Source organism: Melospiza melodia, chromosome 5 (assembly GCF_035770615.1).
Source record: "Melospiza melodia melodia isolate bMelMel2 chromosome 5, bMelMel2.pri, whole genome shotgun sequence".
Classification (NCBI taxonomy): domain Eukaryota; kingdom Metazoa; phylum Chordata; class Aves; order Passeriformes; family Passerellidae; genus Melospiza; species Melospiza melodia.
In genome coordinates, this window is record NC_086198.1 from 38,171,858 (window position 1) to 38,196,477 (window position 24,620).

The 24,620-nt window shown below is 38.0% G+C and overlaps 2 protein-coding genes across 8 annotated transcripts in view; one reads left to right on the top strand and one right to left on the bottom strand.

Moving 5' to 3' along the window:
- Positions 1-12,862, bottom strand: part of SCLT1 (sodium channel and clathrin linker 1) — a 30,185-nt gene extending 17,323 nt beyond the window's left edge. For 2 of the 3 annotated variants that reach the window (XM_063157109.1, XM_063157108.1), the window contains exons 1-11: positions 12,819-12,862; positions 12,655-12,759; positions 9,105-9,172; positions 8,407-8,459; positions 7,518-7,587; positions 6,654-6,709; positions 6,154-6,286; positions 5,369-5,491; positions 3,876-3,920; positions 2,509-2,579; positions 3-93 (exon numbers count right to left, since the gene is read on the bottom strand). In XM_063157109.1, the coding sequence (XP_063013179.1) occupies positions 3-93; positions 2,509-2,579; positions 3,876-3,920; positions 5,369-5,491; positions 6,154-6,286; positions 6,654-6,709; positions 7,518-7,587; positions 8,407-8,459; positions 9,105-9,158 (696 nt within the window). In that variant the 5' untranslated portion in view covers positions 9,159-9,172; positions 12,655-12,759; positions 12,819-12,862. Of the gene's footprint in view, positions 1-2; positions 94-2,508; positions 2,580-3,875; positions 3,921-5,368; positions 5,492-6,153; positions 6,287-6,653; positions 6,710-7,517; positions 7,588-8,406; positions 8,460-9,104; positions 9,173-12,654; positions 12,788-12,818 lie in introns of those variants that run through there. The other variant, XM_063157107.1, reaches the window with a different exon arrangement.
- A 61-nt stretch (positions 12,863-12,923) lies between these two features.
- On the top strand, positions 12,924-18,836 carry C5H4orf33 (chromosome 5 C4orf33 homolog). 5 transcript variants are annotated; one of them, XM_063157114.1, is made up of 6 exons: positions 12,924-12,976; positions 13,947-14,144; positions 15,506-15,566; positions 15,784-15,835; positions 15,937-16,136; positions 17,109-18,836. In XM_063157114.1, the coding sequence occupies exons 2-6, from the start codon at positions 13,964-13,966 to the stop codon at positions 17,206-17,208; spliced, it is 594 nt and encodes a 197-aa protein (XP_063013184.1). In that variant the 5' UTR covers positions 12,924-12,976; positions 13,947-13,963; the 3' UTR covers positions 17,209-18,836. The 5 variants fall into 5 exon arrangements, with proteins under 5 accessions (XP_063013184.1, XP_063013183.1, XP_063013182.1 ...); XM_063157113.1 differs by having other exon boundaries at positions 12,954-12,976; positions 13,883-14,144; XM_063157112.1 differs by lacking the exon at positions 12,924-12,976 and adding an exon at positions 13,083-13,378 and having other exon boundaries at positions 13,883-14,144.
- Positions 18,837-24,620: the final 5,784 nt, after the last annotated feature.

Below are 24,620 nucleotides of genomic sequence, written 5' to 3' on the forward strand. Positions count from 1 at the left end.
ACCTTTCTCTCCAATTGGCTCTGAAGCTTCTCTTTCAATGCCATCATTTCTTCAAGCTTAGCATTTGCTGCCTGCCCATCTATTTTGGCTTGCCTGTATACAAAAAAACCCATTTTTAATAGAGGGGAAAAAATGGCTCAATTAAAACTTTGTCACAATAGCTGGGAAGAGCAGAAAAATTCCCCAATACTGTTCTCACAGGGCAAAAGAGGTTTTCCTCCTTCTCCCTGTGTGGCACAGAGAGAGAGGAATACCAAACTCCCAAAGTCCTGTGGGAATTACTTCACAGATTATAAGGAAGGAGTATGCATTGGTTAAAGAAGGACTAGGAAATCAAAAACTTCAAGTGATTCAATAACTTAGGTATAATTAGTCACAGATATCTTATAGAGAAGTCTTTTGCAGAATTACATTTCACTTTTTAAAGCAACAGGACTAATTAAAACAATCATTATGCACTTTTGAAGAATTCAGCTGATGTGCTGAAGGAGAAGAGGGGAAAAATCCCCAGGAATAGTTGGTGAATCATGTTAATGACTAGTGGCTCTTCATCCTCAGTAGAAAAGTCTGCTGAAAAAAGCAACCCTGCCACTCCTGTGACTTGGGAACAGAAAGACACAGAGAGCTGCACCTGGGGTGTAACCCAATTATTCAGGCTGCAGATTAGGCTAAATTTAAAAACCAATGACTGACTCTATCATAAAGGTAGTAAAAGTGAGCAAACCTGTCTTAGATTAGCTCATGCAAACTGCAGCACCAATGGTCATGAAAGAAGCTGGGAAATATTTCATACTTTTAACATTCAACTTCAACCAAATATTTCTTGTAGAAATACTGATTTTGAATTCAGGGCATACAAGTCAAGAGTACTGTACCTACATGAAAATCTTAAGCAAAATATACAATCCAAGCAATTTTATCCAATTAATTGGATAAGTTAGTTTAGGGTTACAGTTTCTTTAAGATGCAAAAACTACAATAAAAACATTATTCCTAAAGAAATGGTCTTCAGTGTGGGCCCAAAACTCTGACCTTAGTCCATCTGAAACAATGCATCTTTCTCCTACAAGAAGTACTGGAAATTCAGGAGGACATTAAATTGCCTCCTGCAAAACATTTTAGAAGTGTTGTAAAGCAAAATATAAACTCAAAAGGCAGTGTGAGAAGGGAAAAATAAGAGAAACATAAAAAGGTCATAAATATTAGAACACCTGAAGTATTAACAATGCATTTTAAACAACCAAGTTCAGGGTTAGATAAAATTCAGAGGTCTGCATTTTACAGGCAACAAATTGATTCTAAAGATACAGCTTTTATTCTTTATTGTACACTATATCTTTGACCTAATTTTGGCAAGTTATCTCTGTTTAGGAGCTTTAAGATTCTGAAATGCAGATCCATGCCCCAGCTCTGCCAAGTTTCTTAATTTGTGTGTTTTATCCAGGCCATACAAAGCTAAATTAGCTTTGTATGGCCTGGATAACCTCAATTCTCTGACACGCAAGTTGGTTTTTTTAAATCTACTTTTGCTTTCCTGACTTAGTAGTCTATTCCCATAAATCATGTAAAACTATGGAAAACATGCCAAAGGATTAGAATTGTCTGCACCATATGTTATATAATCCATGCAGATTACATCTTCATGTTATAGAAGCAGCTGGTGAAAATATTCCAGACTTCCTGGAGAAACACTGCAGCAATTTCTAGGGTCAGACAGAGCTGCTGCCATTAACTTTGGGAGTAAAAAACTGGTGTTAGGGGTGCAAGGACTTCAGGCTGATCTGAGAGGAAGGTGAGCATGTATCAGTGTCTGTAACTAGAGATGGATAATGACTGAATTGCTTATTTTACTCTCAGTTCATAAATCCACTGTTGAATGAAATAAAATTTTAATTTGACATCAACCATCACCAGCTAAAAGAGAAGAGAGACACAGTAAACTGGCATTGAATAGACTTGAGCTGTAAACACAAATAATTATGAAATTTTGTCACAGATATCATTTCTCCTTTCTCCTGATATACTTCAGGAATGGAATTAACACTTCTTTTGCCTTTAACTTCCACAGAACCTAAGGTTTAGAGCTCTTTATTGATAAGAAGTGAAAGGAAATTTTATTAAAAAAATTAAAACTTGGAAGCTTGTTTGAACATACAAATTTCAGAACTGTAATGAGCAACCACATAACTGGCTTTTGAGCAAACTGTATTCTAATGAAAGCCTATCTTCAGAATTAGTTGTGATGTGATACTGACAATTTTTCTTTTCAATCAAAGGTCAAATGTTGACTGTTTCAGGGAAAAGCTGGACCAAACAACACTAACTGGAAATATGTTACCATATATAACACTAATGATGTCTGGCAAACTTCAGAAACAGCTACTGAAGCCATTTTAACTGTGAGGGCGAAATTAGCTTGCAGTACAAACAAGGCCCATGGCACAGCAGCAGGTCAGGAAAAGCTCCAGAAAAGATGTTTATTATTTTTTCAATCTGCCTGCTTTATACCTCAGTTGTTTTCGTAGCTGCTCTAGTTCCACATCTTGTTCTGTCACAGTTTTCAGAAACTGCTGATTGCTCTGCAAAATAAAGAGAGATTTGTAAGATGTTCACTATAGCATTGAAAATGTTACACATGCCTTACACTGATATAGTAAAGATGGCCACAATGGCAGGCAGCACTCAAAATGCACAATATTCTCCTTTTCTTCCCTCTCACCTATTAACTGCTAATGTTCTTCTTGCTTTTTTGACTGTTGCTAAGAGTTGTTTTCAGGCACTTGCTACTTCTAAAATATCTGAGTGCTAACACTTCATTTCAAGACCACCACAGAGTACTTAAAGTAAAAACCTCATCTTGCCCAGATCTATTATTTTGGTTTTTCACTAAAAACAACAAAATATCAGATGAAATGAACTCAGATAATCAATGAGATCTTTCTGCAAATTTCTGCAGTTTACTTCAGTTTTGACTACCCTAAGTATTTTAACATCAGCAGTGAACACTCTTGCCTCAATACTGAATCTCATTTCCAGAGCATGAATAAATATGCTGAACAATTCCAACCTGAGCACATCTAGGAAACACAGCTGTTTTACCACAATAAAAAATGTCACTAATTAACATGTCTCCTCACTTCCCATTTTTCAGTTTGTTGGTTCAAAAAAGGGCTTCATGCTTTATCCCATGACATCTTTATGCCTTTGGTAGCAGATGGTGCCAAATGTTTTTGGGATAATGCAAACAAATGGATTATCTTTATCTTAAATATTGTCTTAACTCTTTTCTCTGATGTGAGAAAAAAAGATTTCAGTGATAAAAACAAGATTAGACTGTTAGAATACCTTAGGAGTCTTTTTGCCAGTATTCAAACAAACACTCAAAAAAAATCATACAGGACTCAAAAACAAACTGCCCAGTCAAAAACCTCACCCCTTCTTTCACCTCAATTTTTCAACAAAAAACTACTGGAGAGATTCTATTAGAACTGCTTGTCAATTTTGGAAGGCCTAGACTAAAGCTTATTAACTAAGAAGTCTCACAGTGTAAGGATGTGGATAAAGCACTGGAAGGTTATTAGAGCTCAGCAAAATGTGCAGAAAGGTGACAAAGACACTGAAGACAGCAGTACCAAAACAGGAATGGATAAAAATGTGCCAGACAGAGCATTTGCAAGAGGGCATAATTGAAAGAAATGTCTCCTTTGTGAAGACGTGTGAAGTACACTAGCCACATGCTGTAATTCTGAGTGAAGTCTGCAAATTTGAGTGGCACCAGGTATGTGTGAAGGCCTTTTTGCTGTGGTTTTGTACTCTGAGGGTCTGTTAGGAAAATAAAGAAATTACTAATTCACTGTTCAGAAGGTTTTACTCACCACGTGCAGTTGGCGAGTCAGCTGCTGGATGCTACTCAGCTGATCCTAAAAAGAGAATTCAGAGTTTCTTATCATTATTACAGTCAGAAGAAGTGAATAATTAGAAAGCTTCATTGTCACCTGAAAACATTATAAAAAACCCCTATACATGTAGCAGGAAATTCAGTGTGTTTTCATAGAGTTCAGCTAGATTGGCTTCATACCCCATGAAATTAGATTTCCTACTGAATTATCTATCTAATTTTTCCTGGGTCACAAACTGCCTCCCTCCAAACCTCACATGCACATGAAGGGACACATGAACAATGCTTTTAAAGAGTCATACAGACTGTGGTGCTACTACAAGCATTTTTGCTAAGCAAAGTAACAGACTTTGCACCCACTAATTAAAAAATGCCTCTTATGGACATTTTAATTTGTTCTTTGCCCTACAGTCCTTATGATGTCCCCTCTCCTCCTTGCCTTCTGTCAACTCCAATTCTACTTGATCTTACCTATTTCTATTTACCTCTGACAGCTGTTTGCTGCTCCTTCATTGAAAGCTAAACCTAAAATAAAAGTTTATTTAACGGGAGAGCTGTTTTCTCTGGGAGATGTTTAAGAATAAAAGGCTGTTTAGCCTCGTTCTTGTCAAGGTGGAATTACAATGCACCAAAAATTTAGTTACTAATAAGGAATGGAATCTGGAAACCCTACAACAGCTACCAATGGCTCTCTATACTCTACTGTGTATGTTATTAGTACCTGACAATGCAACACAAAAAATAATTAATAGAAGAAACAGGAGCAGAAATTTGGAACTACACAAAGATCAGAGTCCTCTTAACTACTCCTTGAAATAATTATGAAATTTGACAGAGTACAACAGCTGCACAGACACTTACCCTTTTTCTCAGAAAGGATCACACTACCAAGGTGAACTTAATACCACAAAAAACCAAAAATCAGTAAAAAATTATTTCTGAGGTGAGCTGCAGCTGTGCCCACAAGTCAAGTGTGTTTGAAAATAGAGAGGAAATATTAAAAGAATTTGTACATTCTCTCCTAGGAATACATGTAGCAAAGTACATAAAAGTTTCTATTAGTTCTTCACACACTTAGCATCTTTACACAGCTCATCAGAGCAGAACAACTTTTCTAAGAATTTCCTGAAAGGCCTTCCCCAGACTCAGCAGAAGAGAAACAGGCTGCTAAACACAAGCTAGCATTAGACAAAGATTAGTGAACTTAATTTTTTCACCTGTTTACTTCTTTAATGAATAACAGCAAGAAAGGGTGACTGCTTTTCCAGCTATTCAAAGGAGAACAGATACAGAAAGACTTTCCCCTCAGAACTCAGAAATCTTAAGCAACTTTTCCAGATGTTCCACCATCCTGAAGATTTCCGACCGTGCAATTCAAACACAGGATTATTTATATGCACGTGCACATTTTGTGTACACACATATATGTACATGAAAAAGAAAAAAAGAACAAAAAGAAATGAGAATTACACTCTGCTTTTTCCTCTCAGCTATGAGAAGGTGTGTTCTGGTCAGGCGCTCCTGGTACTGCTGCTGAAGCCGGTCGTGCTCCTGGGACAGCGTCTGCCAACGCTCCACTGCTTGGTCTCTCTCCTACTTTACAGAAAAATATTCTATCACAGCACCTTTGTCTTCATCTGGCATTGGCTAAAAAGACAGGTCTTAACTTCTGTTGTGAAGAAATGCCATTACTATATTTTTCTCTGCACATATTAAAATTTAAATTCAAGTGCAGAGAAACAGATGCTTGGAAGTTGAAATTCCACTTCCAGTTGCCTTTTCTTTGAAGAGTTCAAACTTTCACAGGTCTTTAAGGTAGGCCTGCAGTATAGACACTATTCAAATACCAAAATTCAATTGATATATTGTAATAAACTGAACAAAATTCACTTGTACTTTTACATTTAGATACTATTTTCTACATCCCACACTTCCCTCCTCATATCTCATTACAATAGTTTTGATTAAAATGACAAGTTGCTACAAAAAGCTTGAATTGAACAAAATATTTCATGGAGTTGCTGATCATGAATTTGACTTACAGATGATAAAATTACTGACACAAATTAATATTAAAAATTATTTTATGAATCTAGGAAAGAAGCTTCTTCAATCTTTGAGCTCAAGAGGGGCTCAAAACAGCCTCAAGGAACTCTGCCTAAATGATTTCTGAATCAAAAAATAAAACAGCCTCCCCTAATCTGCCAAGGCACAACAAGAGAAATAAAACAATATAAATGTCTCATCTCACACACTTGCTTTGCCCCACGTAGCTCCTCTTGGAGGGTTCTCACTGTGCCTTCATCTGCAGGAATATCAGTTTCCAGATGCACAAAAGGAAGAGCCTGCAGTTGCTTCTCAAGAGGCTCTTTCAACTCTGCATGAAGCCTGAAATTCAAAGAACTAAGTTCAGCAAGGTATTTCTTTAAAAGGGATTTTTTAACAACTGAAATATACTGTGCCTTCCACCTGTACATTTTACTTCCTTCCAAGTCAAATTTAAATATATTCAATTGTGTTCTATAAACAAAATGGACAGTTTGAGATAGTGTCACATCTAGGTCTTTTAGTGACATGGTAACATCTCCTCTACCTGGTGCTGTAATCTGTATGAGCACTTCAAAACTCTAATGTTAGGCTCCTGAATTTACTAAGTAGAAGATTTCAAAGATATCAAGGTCCTAGGAAATAAAAGCTTTTAATGTTTAGAAATCATGAGAAATGGCAGCAGCAACATGGCAGTGCAATTATTTACCTTTCATTTTCCTTGGTGACTTCTTCCAATTTTTTCTTCATCCCACCCATTTGTGCCTGATACAAAGACATTCAAGAGTTAGCAGTCATTTAAGTAACACAAACTCTGGTAACACTGTCAATTCTGTATTTCTGACTGACATTGTAAAAGATGGACAATTTAATCCAATACAATACAGGAAATGAAAGTCAATTGATTTTTTAAGGCAAGTCACAGGATGCCACTTGAATTTCATGGCTGCCAAGTCCTGTTACACCTCAGAATTTATTAGTTATTACAGACATTAAACTTAACGTTTTGAAAGTCTTAGGGCTCTTACAGATTGATTTTTAATTAACTCAAGTTTTTAGGGGTAGAGTGGATAACTCATCTTTTATGCTGCAAGCATTTGATGAAAGTTTAGCAATTCACTGAGGAGAAACTCCAGTTATTTGGACCAAACTGGCTGTTTTGTTTATTAGTGCAAGGAAGCCATAGTGCTTCTGTTCCCTCCTGAAACTGATCAAGCTGCAAGACTATTTGCAAAATCCTCATGATGGACAGATCAAACCACTTAAATGCATTAAACCAAAAGCAGTGTGGAACTTCTGCATGAAGATCACAAGCAAAAATTGCTTTCTGTGTACCATAAGTTTCAATATCACTTATATTTTCAGTCATGTGAAAGGAAGATGGATCCCACCTCAACCCCCAGGATGACACTGTTGCAATTTGGACAATCTCCCAGCTTTTCACAGAAGCACTCCATTCATCCCCTTGAGGCAGCCTGCAGTCCAGCAGCTTTGTGAAGCATGACAAAAAGTAGTGCCCACATATTCACTAAAAGGAGAAATTTCCAGTCTGAAATGTAGGGAATGCCCATACCTGATAAAGCTGCAGCTGCTCTCTCATTTCCTCCACCTGTTTTCCATACTCTGTGATGAGAGCTGACAAGCTAAGAAGTTGAAAAATATGATCAGAATAAGTTTTGGAAATGCTGAACTGCTCTGATAATTAACTAGTTTTAAAGAATTTTTAATCTAGAGTCCAGAACAGAGCAGTCACTTTTCTTGAGTTTCAGAATCAAATGAACAAATTTAATCACTACTTTTAAATAATGATTATTAACAGCAAGGGTTCTAGATAGCAGAAATAAAACATATAATGGGATATTATAAATGACCATTAATACAATATTAATATTTCATTGAGTCACACAGAATCCCAAATATTAAAAGACTAGACTACAATGCAGAACACTGTAGTTCTACTTCTATACATTCTCCCTCCTAATATTTTCATAAATGCTAGCAGTTCTCTGAAAATTCTATATTAAAAGCTAAGAAGAAAAGTTAGGTTATTTTTGTAAGAGTAAATTACAGTGATCATGAAACCATTTACTGATAGACAACTGTCAGTTGAAGAGTGCCAAAAAAAATTTTTAAAAACATCCCCCAATCTCAACAGACAGCAGTTACCTGTGTTACCTAGATCTGTGCAGTCTTACCACAACTTTTGTTTATTTGCTCAAAACTTGGACTAGAAATCCCTTCATTCATCTCTCATCCTTTATTTTACAGCTTGTGGCAGTAAAGTCAGTAATTTAATTTACTGAATAAACACAATACCACCTAGAAAGAACTTTTACAGTAACACCTCTACAGACACATGTATACAGGACCTAGTTCACCTGGATATTTACACTCCTTTGAGCACATGACAATTTCCTTCAACTACACTGCAGCATTCCCATTTATCACTTGGAATCAGTTACCTTTGGTCCATCATCCTGGATCCTGATGTGCCATCACCACCAAGGGCATGCTCCTGTAATGGAGTAATAATTTAATCATTAGTAATTGCACATAAATGTATGTGTTCTTAAACTTTCATATGAAACCCAAAACTGTCTGTACTGTAATTTGTACACAATATGCCACAGAATTACTTTCAGGTTTATGTTCAAAAACCCTTGAGTGCTGTCCCAATATGAAAAAAATAATAATATTTTTTTTTCCTGGACATGCTTTGATTTCAAGCATAATTACATCTGAGGGAAAATCAACTCAATCTTAAAAGAACTATCATGAGTTTGTGTAAGAGCTTGGTTCATTTCCATGCATCTCAGCATCAGGAAAGCACTGAAGCCAGAGCTTCTGCACAAGCTTTCAGACAGGCTTAGGGTACCCAGCACAAAAAGCTACCTCAACGTGAGGCCAATCTCTTAGAAAAGTGAAGTAGTGTACAGAATTACAAATCAGGTGCTCTTTCAGGGATAAAACTTTCAGAAATGCACCAAAAATACCACAATCCATTGTTAGGGCAGTTTTTTCTGCTGTTGCTCTGTTGTATGAAGGACCCAAAACAGGGCCAAACAACCCTGAAGTGAGCTGTGCTCCATATTTGGAAAGTTGTTTATCACAAAACATAGTAACAAAAAATTTTACTCCTCCCTTGCCTGAGTTCACATACCTGCTCAGCAGTAATTCTCAGAACCTCACTGGTTTCACAGTGTCCAAGTGCCATTTTTAGCCTCTGATCTGAAAAACACCACATTTGAGAATCATGGCTATAACGCAGGCCTCAATCTAAATAAATGAGACTGGCAGTCAGAAATATGTTTAACAATATAATGCTTCAAGGGCAAAAAAAAAAAAAGTTTCTGGAATTCTTCTATTTAGCACAACTGTTTAAAAAAATACTTTAAAAAAACCTACAGGAACTGTACTACTACTACTAATGAAATCCATTCCTGTTATATTCAGTTTTCTTTAAGAATTATTGTTTGCTCTGTTTTGTAAGAATCTGAGTAACACTTTTGTAACTGGAATGGGTAACAAAGAAGGAAAAACACGTTGGGAATGCAATGGCTGTATTTTGATTTAAACAACTTCTTGCCTATTTTTCTTGCTACACATCCCATGGTTCTTTTACTAGTTCTAAACTTCTAAAGGAGGATATAGGAAAAAAACAGTGGGCACAGAAAAGACATAACAGCAAAGGAATGCCAGGAAAGACAAGGGGAAAGTTGCTGCCCTTGCAAGCTACAGGTGCAAAAAGGGACAGATTTTAAACACTTATAGAAATTCACTTCCAACAGTAAAGCATTAAATACATTCTGAAAAAAGTTCAGCATTTACCACAAAAGTATGGAATGGAATGGAGGATTATTATTTGTAGGTCTGGCTATTAATATTTCAAAAAGAATTCAGGTAAAATTCAACCTTCTTTACAGCTACATATTTAACATGACAAATACTCTACAACATTAAGTATAATACTGGTTAGAGAATCTCATTTCAGATGCATTACACACATTCAGTGTTTTACAACTTTGATTTTACATTTGTGAAGAAAGAGAAACATTAATCCATGCATCAGGCTCAGAGTAGGCCTAAAATAACTTGGGGGCTCAGCTGGCATTGAAGGCAACTTCAAATCTTGTCCTGTGAAAATGTATAAATATATTTAAAAAAATAAATTAAACTCTTTGATAGGAAAGGGAAAAATTTTAATTAATAATTTAAATTTTATTAAAGAATAATAAAGTACTGGAATGCTCTTCCCAGGGAGGTGGTAGAATCTCTGGATGTGTTTAAAAATAGACTGGACATAACACTTGGTGCTATAGTCTGGCTAAGGTGTTAGGGCATGGGTTGGACTCAATGATCTTAGAGGTCTCTTCCAACCTAATTATTCTGTGATCTCACAGTGAATTTAGTCTGAGTTCTACTTAGATTCCAAAGACTTACAAAAGAAGCTACAGCCAAAAGAAATATATATGAAAAGGCAACATGTAGGGGCATAGAATATAAGTAAATAAAGTAAGTATAGAATGGAATAGAATGAAATCTTACCCCATTAAGGAGCTGCAGCTGAACCAATTACTAAAGATTAGGAGCAGGCCTGATGTTAACAGGCCACACCTGTGGCCAATAAGAGCAGTGGTATAAAAGAGTGGGTTGGTGGGGTCTGGAGTCAGATGGCTGCTGCAAGGACCAGGCACAGTCAGTGCTCAGAGGAGCTGCCTGAGAGAAACATTGAGGAGCTATGGAACTGTGGTGATATGGAACCTTTGTAATGTAATGACAACAGCAACGTTCTGATATTTGAAAAAGTATAATTTTTTCATGCTACAGGATAATAAGGACTCTTGCAAAGCCCAAGAAAGATATGGATTTTTGAACCAGGGTGACTGTGTTATCTCAGACAGAAGCTTTTCTGCTGTCCTTGGAATCAAAAGTGGGCTTTTCACCTTTGCCAGCGCGTGGAGCTTGGTACCCAGTGGAATTCTGAGGTCTGAGTGATGGAGCTGCCACACTGCATGCACTGTGACCTGCTGCTGCTGTGCTGCAAGTTTTCCTGCAGCACTCCTTGGGGACAGGGACGTTCCTTGGGACAAAGCTCCTATCCCATCTCCAACTCCCAGGAATATAAACTCAGGAGATGCAAATTTGTTTGGCCAGTTATTTTGTTGGTTACTCAGATGTACTCTGATTAAGTCATATTAAATCCATCAAGTAACACATAATTAAAAATACCAATTTTAATCTGTAAAGCAAATTTCATGAATAATTAGCAAGAGAGCTTTCTAAAGTGTAGGAAATGCCAATCACTTGTTTTTAAAACTTTAGAAGTTTAATAATAATAAAATGGTTATAAAAATAGCAATAGAATTAGAATAATAGTAATTTGGACAATTGTGATTAGGACAATAAGAACAAAGAGGTACAGATGGTCTGAGTACCTTTTTCTGGGCAAGATAAGCCTGAAAAAGGACACACATTAACAGAGGATTAACACTTAAAAACAATAACCTGTTGTTTATAAAACATATTTATACACCTCATCCATGATACATAAATTCCATTCAAACACAGAATTCTGTCTGGGCAGTGTCACTTTCTTCCTCTTAATCCTGAGAGTGTCTTCAGAGCTGAGCAAGGCAGGAAGAAGTTTGTTTCTTCTGATAATGGAGCAATAAATAAATTTTCTCTGAAAGATTTAGGTGTCCTCTGGCTGCTATCTCGGTGCAAGTACCTCAATCCTTTCTTAAAAAAAACCCTCACATATACAGTTTCTATTTTAACATTATATTATAACCTAAACCACTACTTAAAAAAATTAATACAGCATAACTTTCTAACACAACACATATAATATTCATTTTAATATTTGCAAAAAGCCAATCATAAAACATGAATTTTTCACACTATGGTTTCATTACTGTGAAAAATGCATATTTTGATTGGCTTTTCTCAAATATTAAAATGAATATTATATGTGTTGTGTTAGAAAGTTATGCTGTATTAATTTTTTTAAGTAGTGTGTTAAATATAGTTGTAGGTTGTAACAAAATGTTAAAATAGAAACTATGCTACGTAGGATCCTTTTTTCTTTTAAAGAAAGGACTTGCAGCGAGACAGCAGCCACAGGACACCTGAATCTTTCAGAGAAAAATAATTTATTGCTCTCTTATCAGAAGAACCGAACTTTTTCCTGCCTCGAAGGTGCTGTCAGGGTTCAGAGGAAGAAGTTGACACTGCCCAGACAGAATCCTGTGTTTGAATGGAATTTATCCATCATGCACGAGGTGTATGAATATGCAACCGGTTGTTGTTTTTAAGAGTTAATACTTTGTTAACGTGGATCATTTTTTGGGCTTATTTATCCCAGAAAGAGGTACCCGGACGTCCGTAACTCTTTGGTTCTATTGTCTCATATTGTCCTAATTCAAATTGTCAAAATTATTATTACTCTAATTGTATCACTATTTTTATAACCATTTTATTACTACTAAAATTTCAAAATTTTTTTAAAAAGTAAGTGCTTGGCGTTTTTCACAATTTCCAAAGAGCCATTCCTACAAAAACACGTGCTTTTGGCCATCACCTCATTAGCCGTTTTAATTGCTGCGGTTTCGCTAACTAAAAGCACTGCCCTCACTGCGAAACCTACGGAACGCAAACCTTCAAAACCTTCACACTGGCAGCGAATTTGAACCCTCGTTGCCCGCACTCACCCGGCCGCGTCTCGCTCCCGGCTTTCCCCGAGAAAACTGCACGAAGCCCCGGGGGGAAGAGGCTGCTTGTCCGGCTGGAGAGGAGGGAAGGAAACCCGGAGCAGTGCCGGGAGGGAAGGAAAGCCAAAGCGGTACCGGAGAATGGAAAGAAGACCCAGAGCAGCGCCGGGGGAGGGCAGGAAAGCCAAAGCGGTACCGGAGGGAGGGAAGGCGGCTGGAGCTCGCTGGCGTTGAGGGCGGGACGCGCTCCCCTCAGCCGCCGGGGCCGCGGGGCGGGGGCAGCGGGCAGAGCCGCCCCTCCGCTCCTCCCAGAGCCCGCTCGGTAAGGAGGCAGCCCCGGTACCAGCGGAGCCACAGCCGCTCCAGGGCCCTGTGGAACAGCCTCACAACCGCTGAGGGCCGGGGCAGGCCCGGCCTCTCTCTCCGGGCCGGCAGCGCCGCCCCCGTCACGTGGGGAGCGGCCATGGCGGGGCCCTGGGGCCGGGTGGGAGGAACGCCTCGTTAAACTCTGTTTGCGGGGGGTTGTCTGCTTGCTGTGGGTTAAAGATAGGCTTTTAAACTTCCCTTCGCCGGTTAAAGCTCCCGTCGGCGCTTAAATTTCCCTTCGGGAAGACAATCGGGCTGTGGCCGGAGCAGCTGAGCTCTGCCCGCCGGGGGCTGTGGGCAGGCGGGAGCGGCCGCTGCTCCCGGGGAACCGGCGGCAGGAGGAGAGGACACAGCCCAGGTTGGACTTTAGGAGTAATTTCTTTATAAAAATAGTGATTCGGCTTTGGAACGAGCCGCACACTGTCCCTGGAGTTGTTTTAGGAAAGGCTGGTTGGCAATTACTGCAAATGAAAGCTCTAACTAGTTGTTTCATTTCCTTGTGTCTCAAACATTAAAAGTTTTCCTCTCAGTCTGTTTTTCTGATGTTAGCAAATCCTCTAAATTCATGTAGTGGAGGCCGTTTTGTTTTATCTGTCCTCTTGTTTAATATTTCTGGAGGTTTTGGAAGGTATTTATTTAGATGTATGTGTGAAAAGCCTTAAGCTTTACGAGATGTCAGTATAATTTGTAACCTGCAGGTATAAACGCTATGAGAAACGTCATTTATGTAACTATGTTGTTACAGATAGGTAACATTGTTAGGTTTTTTTTGTTACAGAGCTAGTTTGTTTCAGTTCTGATGTTTACAAACGTGATTTGGTAATTGACCGAAGTGTGTGTTCGTTTTTTTTTTCCTGGGCAGCCAAAGGGCAATTCATGCCGAGGTGGAATCTGAGATCTTCTTTGACAGAATTTCTCTTCTTCAGTTGTGTAGTACCTGAAGATGGAATTCCTCATTGAGCACACCTGGGATGGTTTGCCTGTGAGCCACGAGCCGGTTTCAATTGGGCTGAGGCCGGATAATGCAGGATTGCTGATGGAAATTCGGGCTCCTTTCTTTAATGACCCTCCAGCACCTCCTGGAGAGCCAGGGAAACCTTTTGGTGGGCTCTGGGACTATGAGGGTAAGCGTAACTCTTCTGCAAATATATCTGATTTCTGTAGACACTGATCTTTCTCTGTATTTCATATGCCTGGTCTTTTTTAAAGTGACTTCTCAATCTGTGATAGTTCTTTTTTTTTTTTTTTTTTTTTTTTTTTTTTTTTTTTTTGTTCAAAACAACCCCAAAACTGGAGTTCAGTAATCTGTGTTGATTTCAATGATTTAAAGTTGACTTCCTGATCCTGTCAATAGTATATGCACTCAAACTTAGGTTTTGGGTTACTGATGCAACTTGTGAACTATCAGAGGCTTGACATCTTTAAGTATCAAAATAATTTTGTGGTTTATATATATAGATTTAAAAGCCTTTGTGGAAGGAGAAGTGAAATCCTAAAGATGGATTTGACTTCTGCTTTAAGAAGTGGAGTGTTTTAATAATTTTTCCAGAGTTCCTTAGAGAAATAGGGAGGTGTGAAACGCAGAAATTACACCTCATGAAATGCAGTTCAAATTGTACCTAAATGAAATAGGGAAAACTCTCATGGTAGTGCTGGGTGTTTTCTCCTTTCCTGTCCATACTGTCACTTTTACCCATTGCTTTCAGTATTGCAAGAATTTAATATTTCTAGCAGTTCCTCACATCCTGATTATTGAGCTATTCTGATTCAAGCTCTACTAAAATTCTCTTTGGTGTTATTATAATAAATATGCTTAAGTAAAAATAAATAAAGATATCAGTAATATCATAATTCAAACTGAAGTTTTCTAATAATGTCATTGCTGTCAGAAACACTGTTGTAATTTTACATGAGAAACACATTGTAGTTCTATTTTGTGTTCCTGAAATGTGATTCCAATGTCATATGCAGCTTTCAAGTACACCTGGAACAGTAATCCTCTATCTAAAATATCCCTCTACAGGGAAAAACTATTGAAGAGCTAAGTGCTTTCTTATTATTTTGGAGATTTAACAGTTTTAGTTACAGGGTGTGTGCCCTGCTCTGAATGTGTGAGTCTATTTCCCGTCTATTTCCCGTCTATTTCCTTTCCCTGCTGCATCAAGCTAAGTGTTTTCAAAACTGGAATTTGTAAAGATAATCAAGTCAGTGCAGCACTTTATAAAGCTCTTTGTGATCACAGCAATTGAAGAGAAGAGCTCTTGAAGCTGGAATTGTGGCACAGCATTTTGAATATTTGGTTTGTAGCTACTGTGTATGTGTCAGTAGTGAGTCAGGCTCTGGCATGGCATAGTCAAAACCCATGAAAGCTGAGTTGTATTAATGGGATATGAAGATCTCAGGATGTTACAGAATAGTTAATATAAAACACTTGACAGTTTGTTTGTTTGTTAATTTTTTTTGTTTGATTTGTTTTTTTTTTCAGTTGTGGAAGCATTCTTTCTGAGTGACAGAAGTGAGCAGTATTTGGAAGTTGAGCTGTGTCCGTAAGTGCAGCACTGATAAAATCCCAAAAGTTAACTTGGGGTTTTATTTTTAATTTTTTTACACTTGCAGTTCTGATCCTTGTGAGACACATGTATGGTATGAGGGGGGCTAGACACAGAAGCTGGCTCAGTATGGGGAATGTACATATTTGTGGTGCTATAATGCACTAATAACTTGACATAATTTTAGGAAAACTGTGCTCTGATTCTTTGACAGCCATGGGCAGTACTTACTGCTGCTGCTTTCCGGCAGAAGAAAAGCATGGAAAGTAAGTGCTCAAGTACATTCATAATGACTTTTATTTAACTACTTCCTCATCAAAAGATAGTTAATACCTCTTATTTAATTTTTTTTCTCCTCCTTTAACAGGAACAACTTCCTTTGGAGTTTGAGGTGACCAGAATGGAAACCAGATGGGAGGGTAAAGCTCTTCTCCCTTGGAGTTATTTCCCACCATGCACTGACAAGTTCAATGCATTTGCAATTCATGGCTCAGGAGAGGAGAGAAAATATGAAGCACTTTATCCTGTGCCTCCACACCAAGTGCAGGAAGGACAGGAACCAGATTTGTAAGCATAAAATAAATTCTTCTGTAAAAGGGCTGCACTGTTGTTGGAATACTTGAAAAAGCTGATCTGGTTTTTGGATTGAATGCCCTTAATATTATTATACTACTTAGCTCTGGGTCCATGGTGCTGTACTTCGTATAAAGCACTATAGTTAGTGCTTGGTTTCCATGGTAGGTGCATAGAAAATGGCACATTCAGTACCACTGGTATCTGCTTTTATCACCTTTCTCATCTAAATCATGAGTAGGTTGTTCTACGTTTCCTTCTTGACTTCAGCTCTTCCTGGAGTGTTGTTTTAGTGATAGTATCACCAGATACCTTTCCAGTAAATCTCTTCTGCTCCTCCCCTAGTGCTCTGAAAGCTTTCACCTCTACAGATGGTTCCATGCTCTGGAAAAAATTGTAAAGGCAGACTAAACAAAAAAAAAAAAAAAAAATTAAAGGATAGCCCATATCAATAGAAAAAATTTGGATTTTTAAATTGTGCTTTGAGCCTGTTTGTTTTCTTTGCCTGTGAGGCTGAGATGATCTGGTAAAACCTGTTACTCCTGAGCATTTTGTACAAATGAACCAGCTCTAGAGGACACACTATAGCTCTTAAAAAACTTGTCGGACAACATAAGTGATGGTAGGATAAATATTAGATAAATTACCCTTTAAGAAAAAATAAGCTTCTTCAACTGTATATTAAAAAAAAAGTCTGAGCTATTGTTAATGAAGCATATCAGTTTGCAGTGACAAATGGAAGTTTTTATTTTATTTTATTGCGCTGGATAATGGCTGTAATACCTTCTAAGAAGGAATTCTTTCTATATTAACCCTTTAAAAAAAACCCTTGTCTTTTTCAGATGTTGGTAGCAGATGAAGTTGTGTGAAGAGACTGTTCCTTGCTGATATCATTACTCTGTTTGTCTTTGCCCTTACAGATAACTACAAAAGTTAGGATTTTGTTTATTTCTCTTTTGTTTGCAGTCATCGTTTGGAGTTTTTCAAAGACTTGAACCTGAAAGAACTAACAGGAGAAGACTGGAAGCAGCCTGAATCAGATATATGGAAATCTCTCACTAAATGAATGGATTGAGGCATAAATTTTTGTAGTGTTGGAGTTGGCTGGAGCTGTGTGGAAACAACTTCCTCATTCTGAGCAGAGGTTGTAGGTACCAGATTAGCAAGTCTTTCCTTGGCACCAAAATCATGGATCAGTCTGAAAATCAGCTGCAAAGCTTGTGGATCTGCTGATTCTAAATGTCTGAATGGCTTGGACTTTTTAATCTGTGCAAGAGATGAATCTGCTGCTACCAGTGCAGGAAGAAAAATGTGCTGAAATTGCAGCTGTGCTTTTGTGAGAGCTCTGAAGTCTGACAAGGCCAATACCTGGATTGAATTCTTTTTGTTTACTCTAGTTGCTGTATTTTAACTGCTGCTTGTTTGTTTGTTGACTGCTGAAGGAGATCCTTATGTGCCTAGATTTTTTGCTTACAATCAGGAGGAAGAAAAAATGGATTTTGGAGGCTCAGTACTTGGCCTGCCAGAGGGATAACACTGCCCTTTCCTATATGTTCCTGTGCATGAAGTTTTCCCTTGCTTAATGCCAAAGGGGAAACTTATTCTGTCCCACAGACCTCTCTGTGGAGTGCCTGATGGTGTTTAGGGGCAGAGGATAGATTTACAAAAGGTTTTATGTATTTCAGATGAAGTTTTTGGGACAAATCAGGCTCAGTAAAATCTTTTGGTATAGTTGTGTGCATGCAAAAGCAGTTTTTTTTTTCCTAAGGCTTGTCATATCACTTCAAGAATTTATCTCAGTTGTCTGAGAATTTTTTTTTTGGCATTCCCCTGAAGGCTGGAGATACTCTAGGTGTACATTTTCTGTGTATGGGCATGAGTCATTTTAACAGTATTGAATATTAGGTGGCAACATCTAATCTGTAAACCGTCACCAGATTTACAAATCATATGTTCCTTTTTTTTGGTCTAGCTTAGCAGCTGCTGCTTTATTGTGGCTGCTGATTTAATAAACACATTTTGATGGTCCCATTTTTCTCTGCTGCCTTTCAGCTTCACTCTAGCTGTAAGTTCTGCCTGAGAAGAAGGGGGGAACATCTGACCTTTGTGGAGAACATCTCAGTGTGGTTAATATCGGAGATAAACTCTGAACTAACATGCTTTGTTTAGCTCTAGATTCCTTCCTTGTACTTTCAGTTTTATAGAACTGTGCTTTCAAATTAGAAGATATTAGATTTTTGTGGGTTTTTTTTCCTGTGGCAGACTTTGGCATGTCAGTGCACTCAGCCATCCAATTTGCTCTGTTTCAATTAGACAATATAGGTTCCTTGCTGTAAAGTGCCATCTGTTGAAAATTGTTAGTATTGTACCATCAGTTGTTTGGCTTCTTTTCTACCTTCTATCCATGTACAGTTTTCTAAAGAATGACATCAGTCTGAAATAATGAAAAATTCAATAGATATTGATTAAAGTATCATCTAGACATTGATGCCTCAAAGCTGCTTTAAAAATTTTAGTCAAAACCAAAATGCCATTTGGCAAAACTTTTAGACTTTGTCAAAAAACTGTGTGCAAAGGTTCAAAACGGGTGTACTGCTCTTCTCACTAAAGGTTGTTTTCCTCTGAGGAATGATACTTTGTATGTAAAAGATAGTAAATAAAATGTTTATTTCTCTTGTTTATTCCTACTTCAAACTGCTTTGCATTTGACTTTGGATGTAAATGATGAACTTTGAGGGAAATCGATTATTTTCCCCAAATAAGTAATTTAAAGTAAAACCATCGTCCGTGTAGTATGAAGTGCAACTGCTAGGTGCTCCAGAAAGTGGAAATTATGTTTGCACTCCCAAAGACCTTGTTCTTTTTGCTTCTTGCCACTAGGTGGGAGAAGAAGGTTGTCTAAACTGTGCCTTGGTGCTGCCAGCCTAGTTGAACTTACAGATCCATTCCTTCTTGCTGTATCCTTGCTTTAGAAAAAGGATATTTCAGTCAAACTGATGGTGGTTTATTTTGGTTTCTTTGAGACATTTTTGTTGCAAGAAACACTTGTCATCTGTGCAGTTACAGTTTAAATGTTTGCTTTTGCTGCAGGGCTATTTTCAAAAATAATTTTTGAGGCAAAACCAATGGAAGATAAATTCCACGAGGTGCCAGTCAATCTGTAGTATAAAAGTAGTTGTTTGGTGTTCAAATGATTTGTGTTATTCAGGATTTAATTTTTTTTTGCAAATGTCATGAATAGTCTCTGGCAAACTTTCCAAAAAGGCTGGTTTGAATTCTGAAGGAATTTATTTCATTTAATAGAGGCTGTTTTGTGAGAGGTGGTGCACCCCTTCAAGGGTGAGGCTTCAGTGGTTCAAACAACCTGCAGTGAAACAACATGAAACTGTGGCTTAAGATGGATAGAAAATTTGTTTTCTTCAATACAAAAATGTAAAAAAAAAATTATGTATAGAAAACTTGAATGGTAATGTTACTGGTAGAAGTGATTTGTACCTTTAACACAAAACTGGAGCAACTTCAGCTTCTAAGATTTCTTGTAGTGATCCTGCACGTTGAGGTTTTTTTGGATGCAAATGCCTTTAACAGGAGTACAATTTTTCTCGTGTCTTTGAAAACTTTAAGATATTTTTTCTGGTATGCCAGGTCAGATATTAGAGCTAGGAAGCTCTAATTTCTTTCAGGACCATATATTTTTTGATTGCTGTAGTTAATACAGCTCCTGCTTTATCTGTTCCAGTTATTAGATACATGAGTGAGTTGATATTTGTACTGGCCAGCACCATGATGATAAATTACTGCTGAATGTGAAGTACTATGTTGCTTGCAGTTCCTTTCTTCAAGGCTGTTTTGTGCCTCTGAAAGGCACAGCCCAGAGTGTTTTGTGTTTTAATTTCTGACCATGTAAAAATCCTTTGGAAATGTGAATGGCACAGTGCATAATTTGCTGCACATATAGTTCAAAAGAATTTTTCCCTGGTAGCAGGGCAATCTCTAAAGTGGAATTCATTGCATTTAATTATGGTACTTGTAGAATAATGATGCTGAAATTTGATAGTTAACCTGCATTTATTTAGTTGGTGATTCCTTTCTCTTTTTCTTCTGTTGAGTGCTTTGGTTTACTACAGTGTCTCTGAGCAGTGCTTCAGCAAAAGTACAGGGAGGTGTGTTAAGCCTGATTTATTTGCACAGGTTGTATAAACAGCTGTGTATAAACATATAAACAGCCTCAGTGAGATCAATACAACACTCATCATAAACTGTATTGCAGTTAGGCCTTTGCCCATCTACTTGTCTGTCTGCTGAAATTAGTATTGTCAGGAGAATTCTGTTCTGTTCAAGCTTGTTTTCATTAGTCTGTTCCTAAACAAGTAAAAGCCTTGGCTGCAGGGGGTCTGTGGGAGGCTTTCCAGTGATGGATCAGGAGGCACTGTTTGTGTCTGCACTGGCTATGAACATACCAAAATATTTTCCTGTTTCATTTTCAGCAATTATGCTGTAGACTCTCCCAAAGTGTGTGTGTAAATACGGTCTGCCAGTTCTGTAGTGTATTTGCAAATACAAACGTATTTTTAAATGTGGTAGACCAGAGCTATTAAAATAGCTGAGGTAAACATTACTCAAGTAAAATTAAATTACCACGTCCTTTCTGCTGTTTTGAAACCAGCCCAGCTAGACTAGTCCAGTGGCTTTCTTGGAATATGGAACAGATTCTAGTGGGGGAGAAAAAAGTAGTTTTCAGATGTTACCTTTTTATAATGCAGAAATTCCCTCTGTAGAGCACATTTGTTGCCAATTTAATCTCGCCTTTCATTTCATGAGTTATTTCTCTTGAACTCAGCCTCTGCAGGCAATGAAATTTATATCTTGGTGCCACTAGTAGCTGTCATAAAATTATTCATCTCTAATTCTAGGCAATGTAATTGGTTCACTTCTTACTGCTGAGTTTGCTTCCTTCAGCAAATGAAACTGTTTGGAAACTGGTACTTTCTCAGTGCTTTATAGCTTATACAAGCCATAGCATTTATATTTAATAGTGTCTGGCACTTTAAAGAACTGGTTCTTGTTTTAAAATTGCATATTAGTTTCCTAAATGTTAACAGGGCAGGCTGTAACCTCTTATGCCAAGTATCTGCTTTAAACCTTTTTAATTTCAGCAAAATATTTAGTGGTTTCAGAGGGAGGGTATTTCATGATGTCAGAAGACAGAACTGTGGTCTTGTAGCTCCTTAAATTCCTGTGACTTCTGGAATAAAATGTTGGGACTTGGTGAGAGGTCCACATTGTCAGGAGTCTTTTTGTAATTTCTGTGAAGCAGCTTTTCAGAAGAGCACAGCTTGAGAGGTGAATTCTCTGCAGAGTCTGCTGGGAGCAGGAATCCCCCCCTGGCAGGCAGAATTGCCAGGGTTTGACTTTGTCAGTGGGAAGTGTTCTTTGTGCCTGGCAGGGGCAGGTTCTGGGATGGGGAATGCCCTTTGATTGGGAGCTCAGGCTGGGGCTGCCTTCAGCCACGCTGGGAGCAGAGCAAGGTGATATTTCCCTTTACTCTGCTGCCACTGTGTGCTTGAGAAGGTTCTGTGGACTCAGTGGGAGGCTGACTGGGAAAGGTACATGGCAGAAAGATGAAGGGATGGGTTTAGAGTATATAAAATCAAATTAAAGAAATCCTCTCAGCATAAATTTGAATTTGGGAGTGTGATAAGATAAGCATGTGCTCTCTTCCTTACTCTTTTTTAGGCATCTACCTATGCAAAAAGGTTACTGTGCTGGAAGGATTGTTGGCTGGAAATATTGCAGCTACTCTGGTAGCTGGAAACCCAACTGAAGGAATTGTTTTGTGATTCCCTGCAGCGGTTTCTCATTACTTACAAGCTATACTAGAGCTGTGTGCTAGTAGCTGGGGGCAAAGCAGAGTTCCTTGCTGATGTTCTCAAAACTCTTGCTGAGCAAAGCTAGTGAGAAGTGGAAGCAGAAAGCTGCCAGAATTCAGGGAATTGGGAAGCTCAGACTTTGCTGTTGTGGGCTAAGTGGAAACCATAAATGAAGAGAGAATGGGAAATCTCCACATGTCTTGCTGGTAACAGATTCATTCTCTTCATGCTCTCTGTGGGGTGGAATGAGAGTACAGCATAAATCATAGAATTGTTAAGGCTGGAAAAGACCTCTGAGATTGAGTCCAGCTCTTAAACTAACCCTGCCATGTTCACCACTATCCCATGTCCCATAATCACATTTTTTTTGAATGCTTCCAGGGACTGTGGTGATTGCACCACTTTCCTGGATAGCCTGTTCCAGTTTCTTGAAGTGGGCAGGCAGTTGTGGTTCCTGTGAGATCAGCCTCTCAGTGAAGTTCACATGATACATGTTGTTCAGTGGAGTGTAGGATCATACAGTCATAGGCTAGAAATTAAATATAAAATGTGTAAAGCTGCAGAGCACTTGCTCACCTCTGAACTCTTGAGTAGCTGATGCCACAATGCCTTTCTGTGCTCCTTTATATTCTTGGATGGATCCCTTCAATCACCTCTTTTGTGCTGAAGACAATAGGTGGAGTGCTACCAGCCTGTATATCACAAATCACTGTTCAAAGTAACATTAATCATATTTCCTTACACTCTTAAATAGGTCTAACTGTCTTATTTGTATTTTGAAATTGTTGATAAAACCTGTGTACAAAGCAAGAGTCAAGTCTTCCTTTAAGGGATCTCATGCATCAAGCTCTGTCACATAATTGTTAATATTGTTCTTTGAGTAGGAAGTGGGGACTATATTTTATCTGTTCAGATATTGTTGATGAGATGGTCATTAGAGAAGTCTGGCATGAAGAATGGTTTTGGATTTATAGTGCAGGCTGCTGCCTAAAAGGAGACATCTTTATCTTGCCAGTGCCTTTGGCTTGACATGTGCTCACAGTAGAGTTTTTCAAGTCACAAAGTTAGCCTCTCAAGACAAGGGGAATTTTTTTTATATACTGGAATCCTTCAGACTTGAGTCTGTTTCCACATGCTGCACCTCTGAAGTGTCAAGACTTATTGAGATTTAATGTTTAGGATTGGAAAAGAATGTCTGAGCTAATGAGAAGGGGATTTTTTTTCCTTTTTATTTCTGCACCTGTTTAGGTATAATAGAGAAGTAAATGGACTGCTTTCCATACCAGTTAGTCTGTCTATTTGATGCTTGTGTGAGGCCCTCCAGATTAATTAGCAGGTTTAGTAAATGATACAGGAAAGACTAATCGCATTCTGCATGTGTTAGCTTGAGTGTGCCAAGACTTTGCTTTCACCCTCCTGAGTCTACAATGCCTGAAGTGCTTCAAATCCTGATGGCTTTGCTTATAAGATTGCAATTTATCTGTTAAAATGAGGGTTATTGCACAGATTCTGTATCACCTGCACTGACTGACTGCTTGGTGCTCACTGTAATGTGATATGCAGAGTAAATAACCTCTCTGGTTATTAACACCTTCTCCCTCTATATATACATATAATACATCTATAGATGTTTACATATGTATAGATGTGTTCTGAAAGTCCTCTGTAATTTTCAACAATGTCTGTTGTTTTTTGTGATGAAATCTATTTTTTTCCTGATTAGCAAGACCACAAAAACCTCCTTAGAGAAGAGTTTTGTCTGAAGATCTGTGCAGCTTTTCTCTTTTCTGTCTTTAGCTTGTATATCAACATTTACATCTCAAAATGTTGGTTTAGCCAAAAGAGCCCTTAAAAATTGCCTTTTAGTCAGAAGAATTCTCTGCTCCATATAAACTTAATAAAACATCTGGCTTTTTTTTTCCTCCACTTGTAGAAAGATCATTTAATTAAAAATTGATGGTGCTAATTGACAAATGTGATGATTCCTTTAAACTGTTAAATATACTGCTATTAAAATCAGTCATTTCTAAGTACAAGTTAATGGCTAGTTTATTAGAACTACTAATTGCCTAGTTTTTCAGCAGATGGAATGAATTTAATTATGGTCATAAGGACTGGATTTTTTAAAAATGAATTGCAGGCATTATGCAAAATGAGTTTTTTTGGTTTTCAGTAGGGCACACAGTGGGAGACAGTTTAGAGAACAAGTAAAAAGTAAGGAATGTTTTCCCATGGCCCCTTGGAAGATTCAGGTTTGAAAGTTAAACTGCCAGTGTCTTTTCTGACTTAGCTGTGATGTTCCCTAAGCCTTATCAAGAGTGGAATTAATTGTGGGTGATTGTGTGTCTCTTCAGCATCTAATTAGAACATCCTAATTAAAAGCTGTTTTGTGAAGCCTGCTTTCCATTGGATTTGTGTTCCATGTTCCCTGAGCCCTCTACTGCATTGGAAACCACCTAAGAATCTCAGGTCTTGTTAGAACAGTTTGTAATTGCTGTCAGACTCTCATTTTGCTGAGTATCCATCACCAGCTTCACACAAGTGGAGACAACAGGAATCCACTGAGATTTTATTCTTTAAGAAAAGCTTTCTTTGCTTGTGTACCTTT

What these genes read in the sequence shown, in the direction of transcription:
- C5H4orf33 (XM_063157114.1), top strand. Translation starts at nt 13,964, where the DNA reads ATGGAATTCCTCATTGAGCACACCTGGGATGGTTTGCCTGTGAGCCAC. An exon ending in TTGGAAGTTGAGCTGTGTCC is followed by an intron (nt 15,567 to 15,783) that starts GTAAGTGCAGCA and finishes ATTCTTTGACAG; the next exon opens with CCATGGGCAGTACTTACTGC. An exon ending in GCAGAAGAAAAGCATGGAAA is followed by an intron (nt 15,836 to 15,936) that starts GTAAGTGCTCAA and finishes CTCCTTTAACAG; the next exon opens with GAACAACTTCCTTTGGAGTT.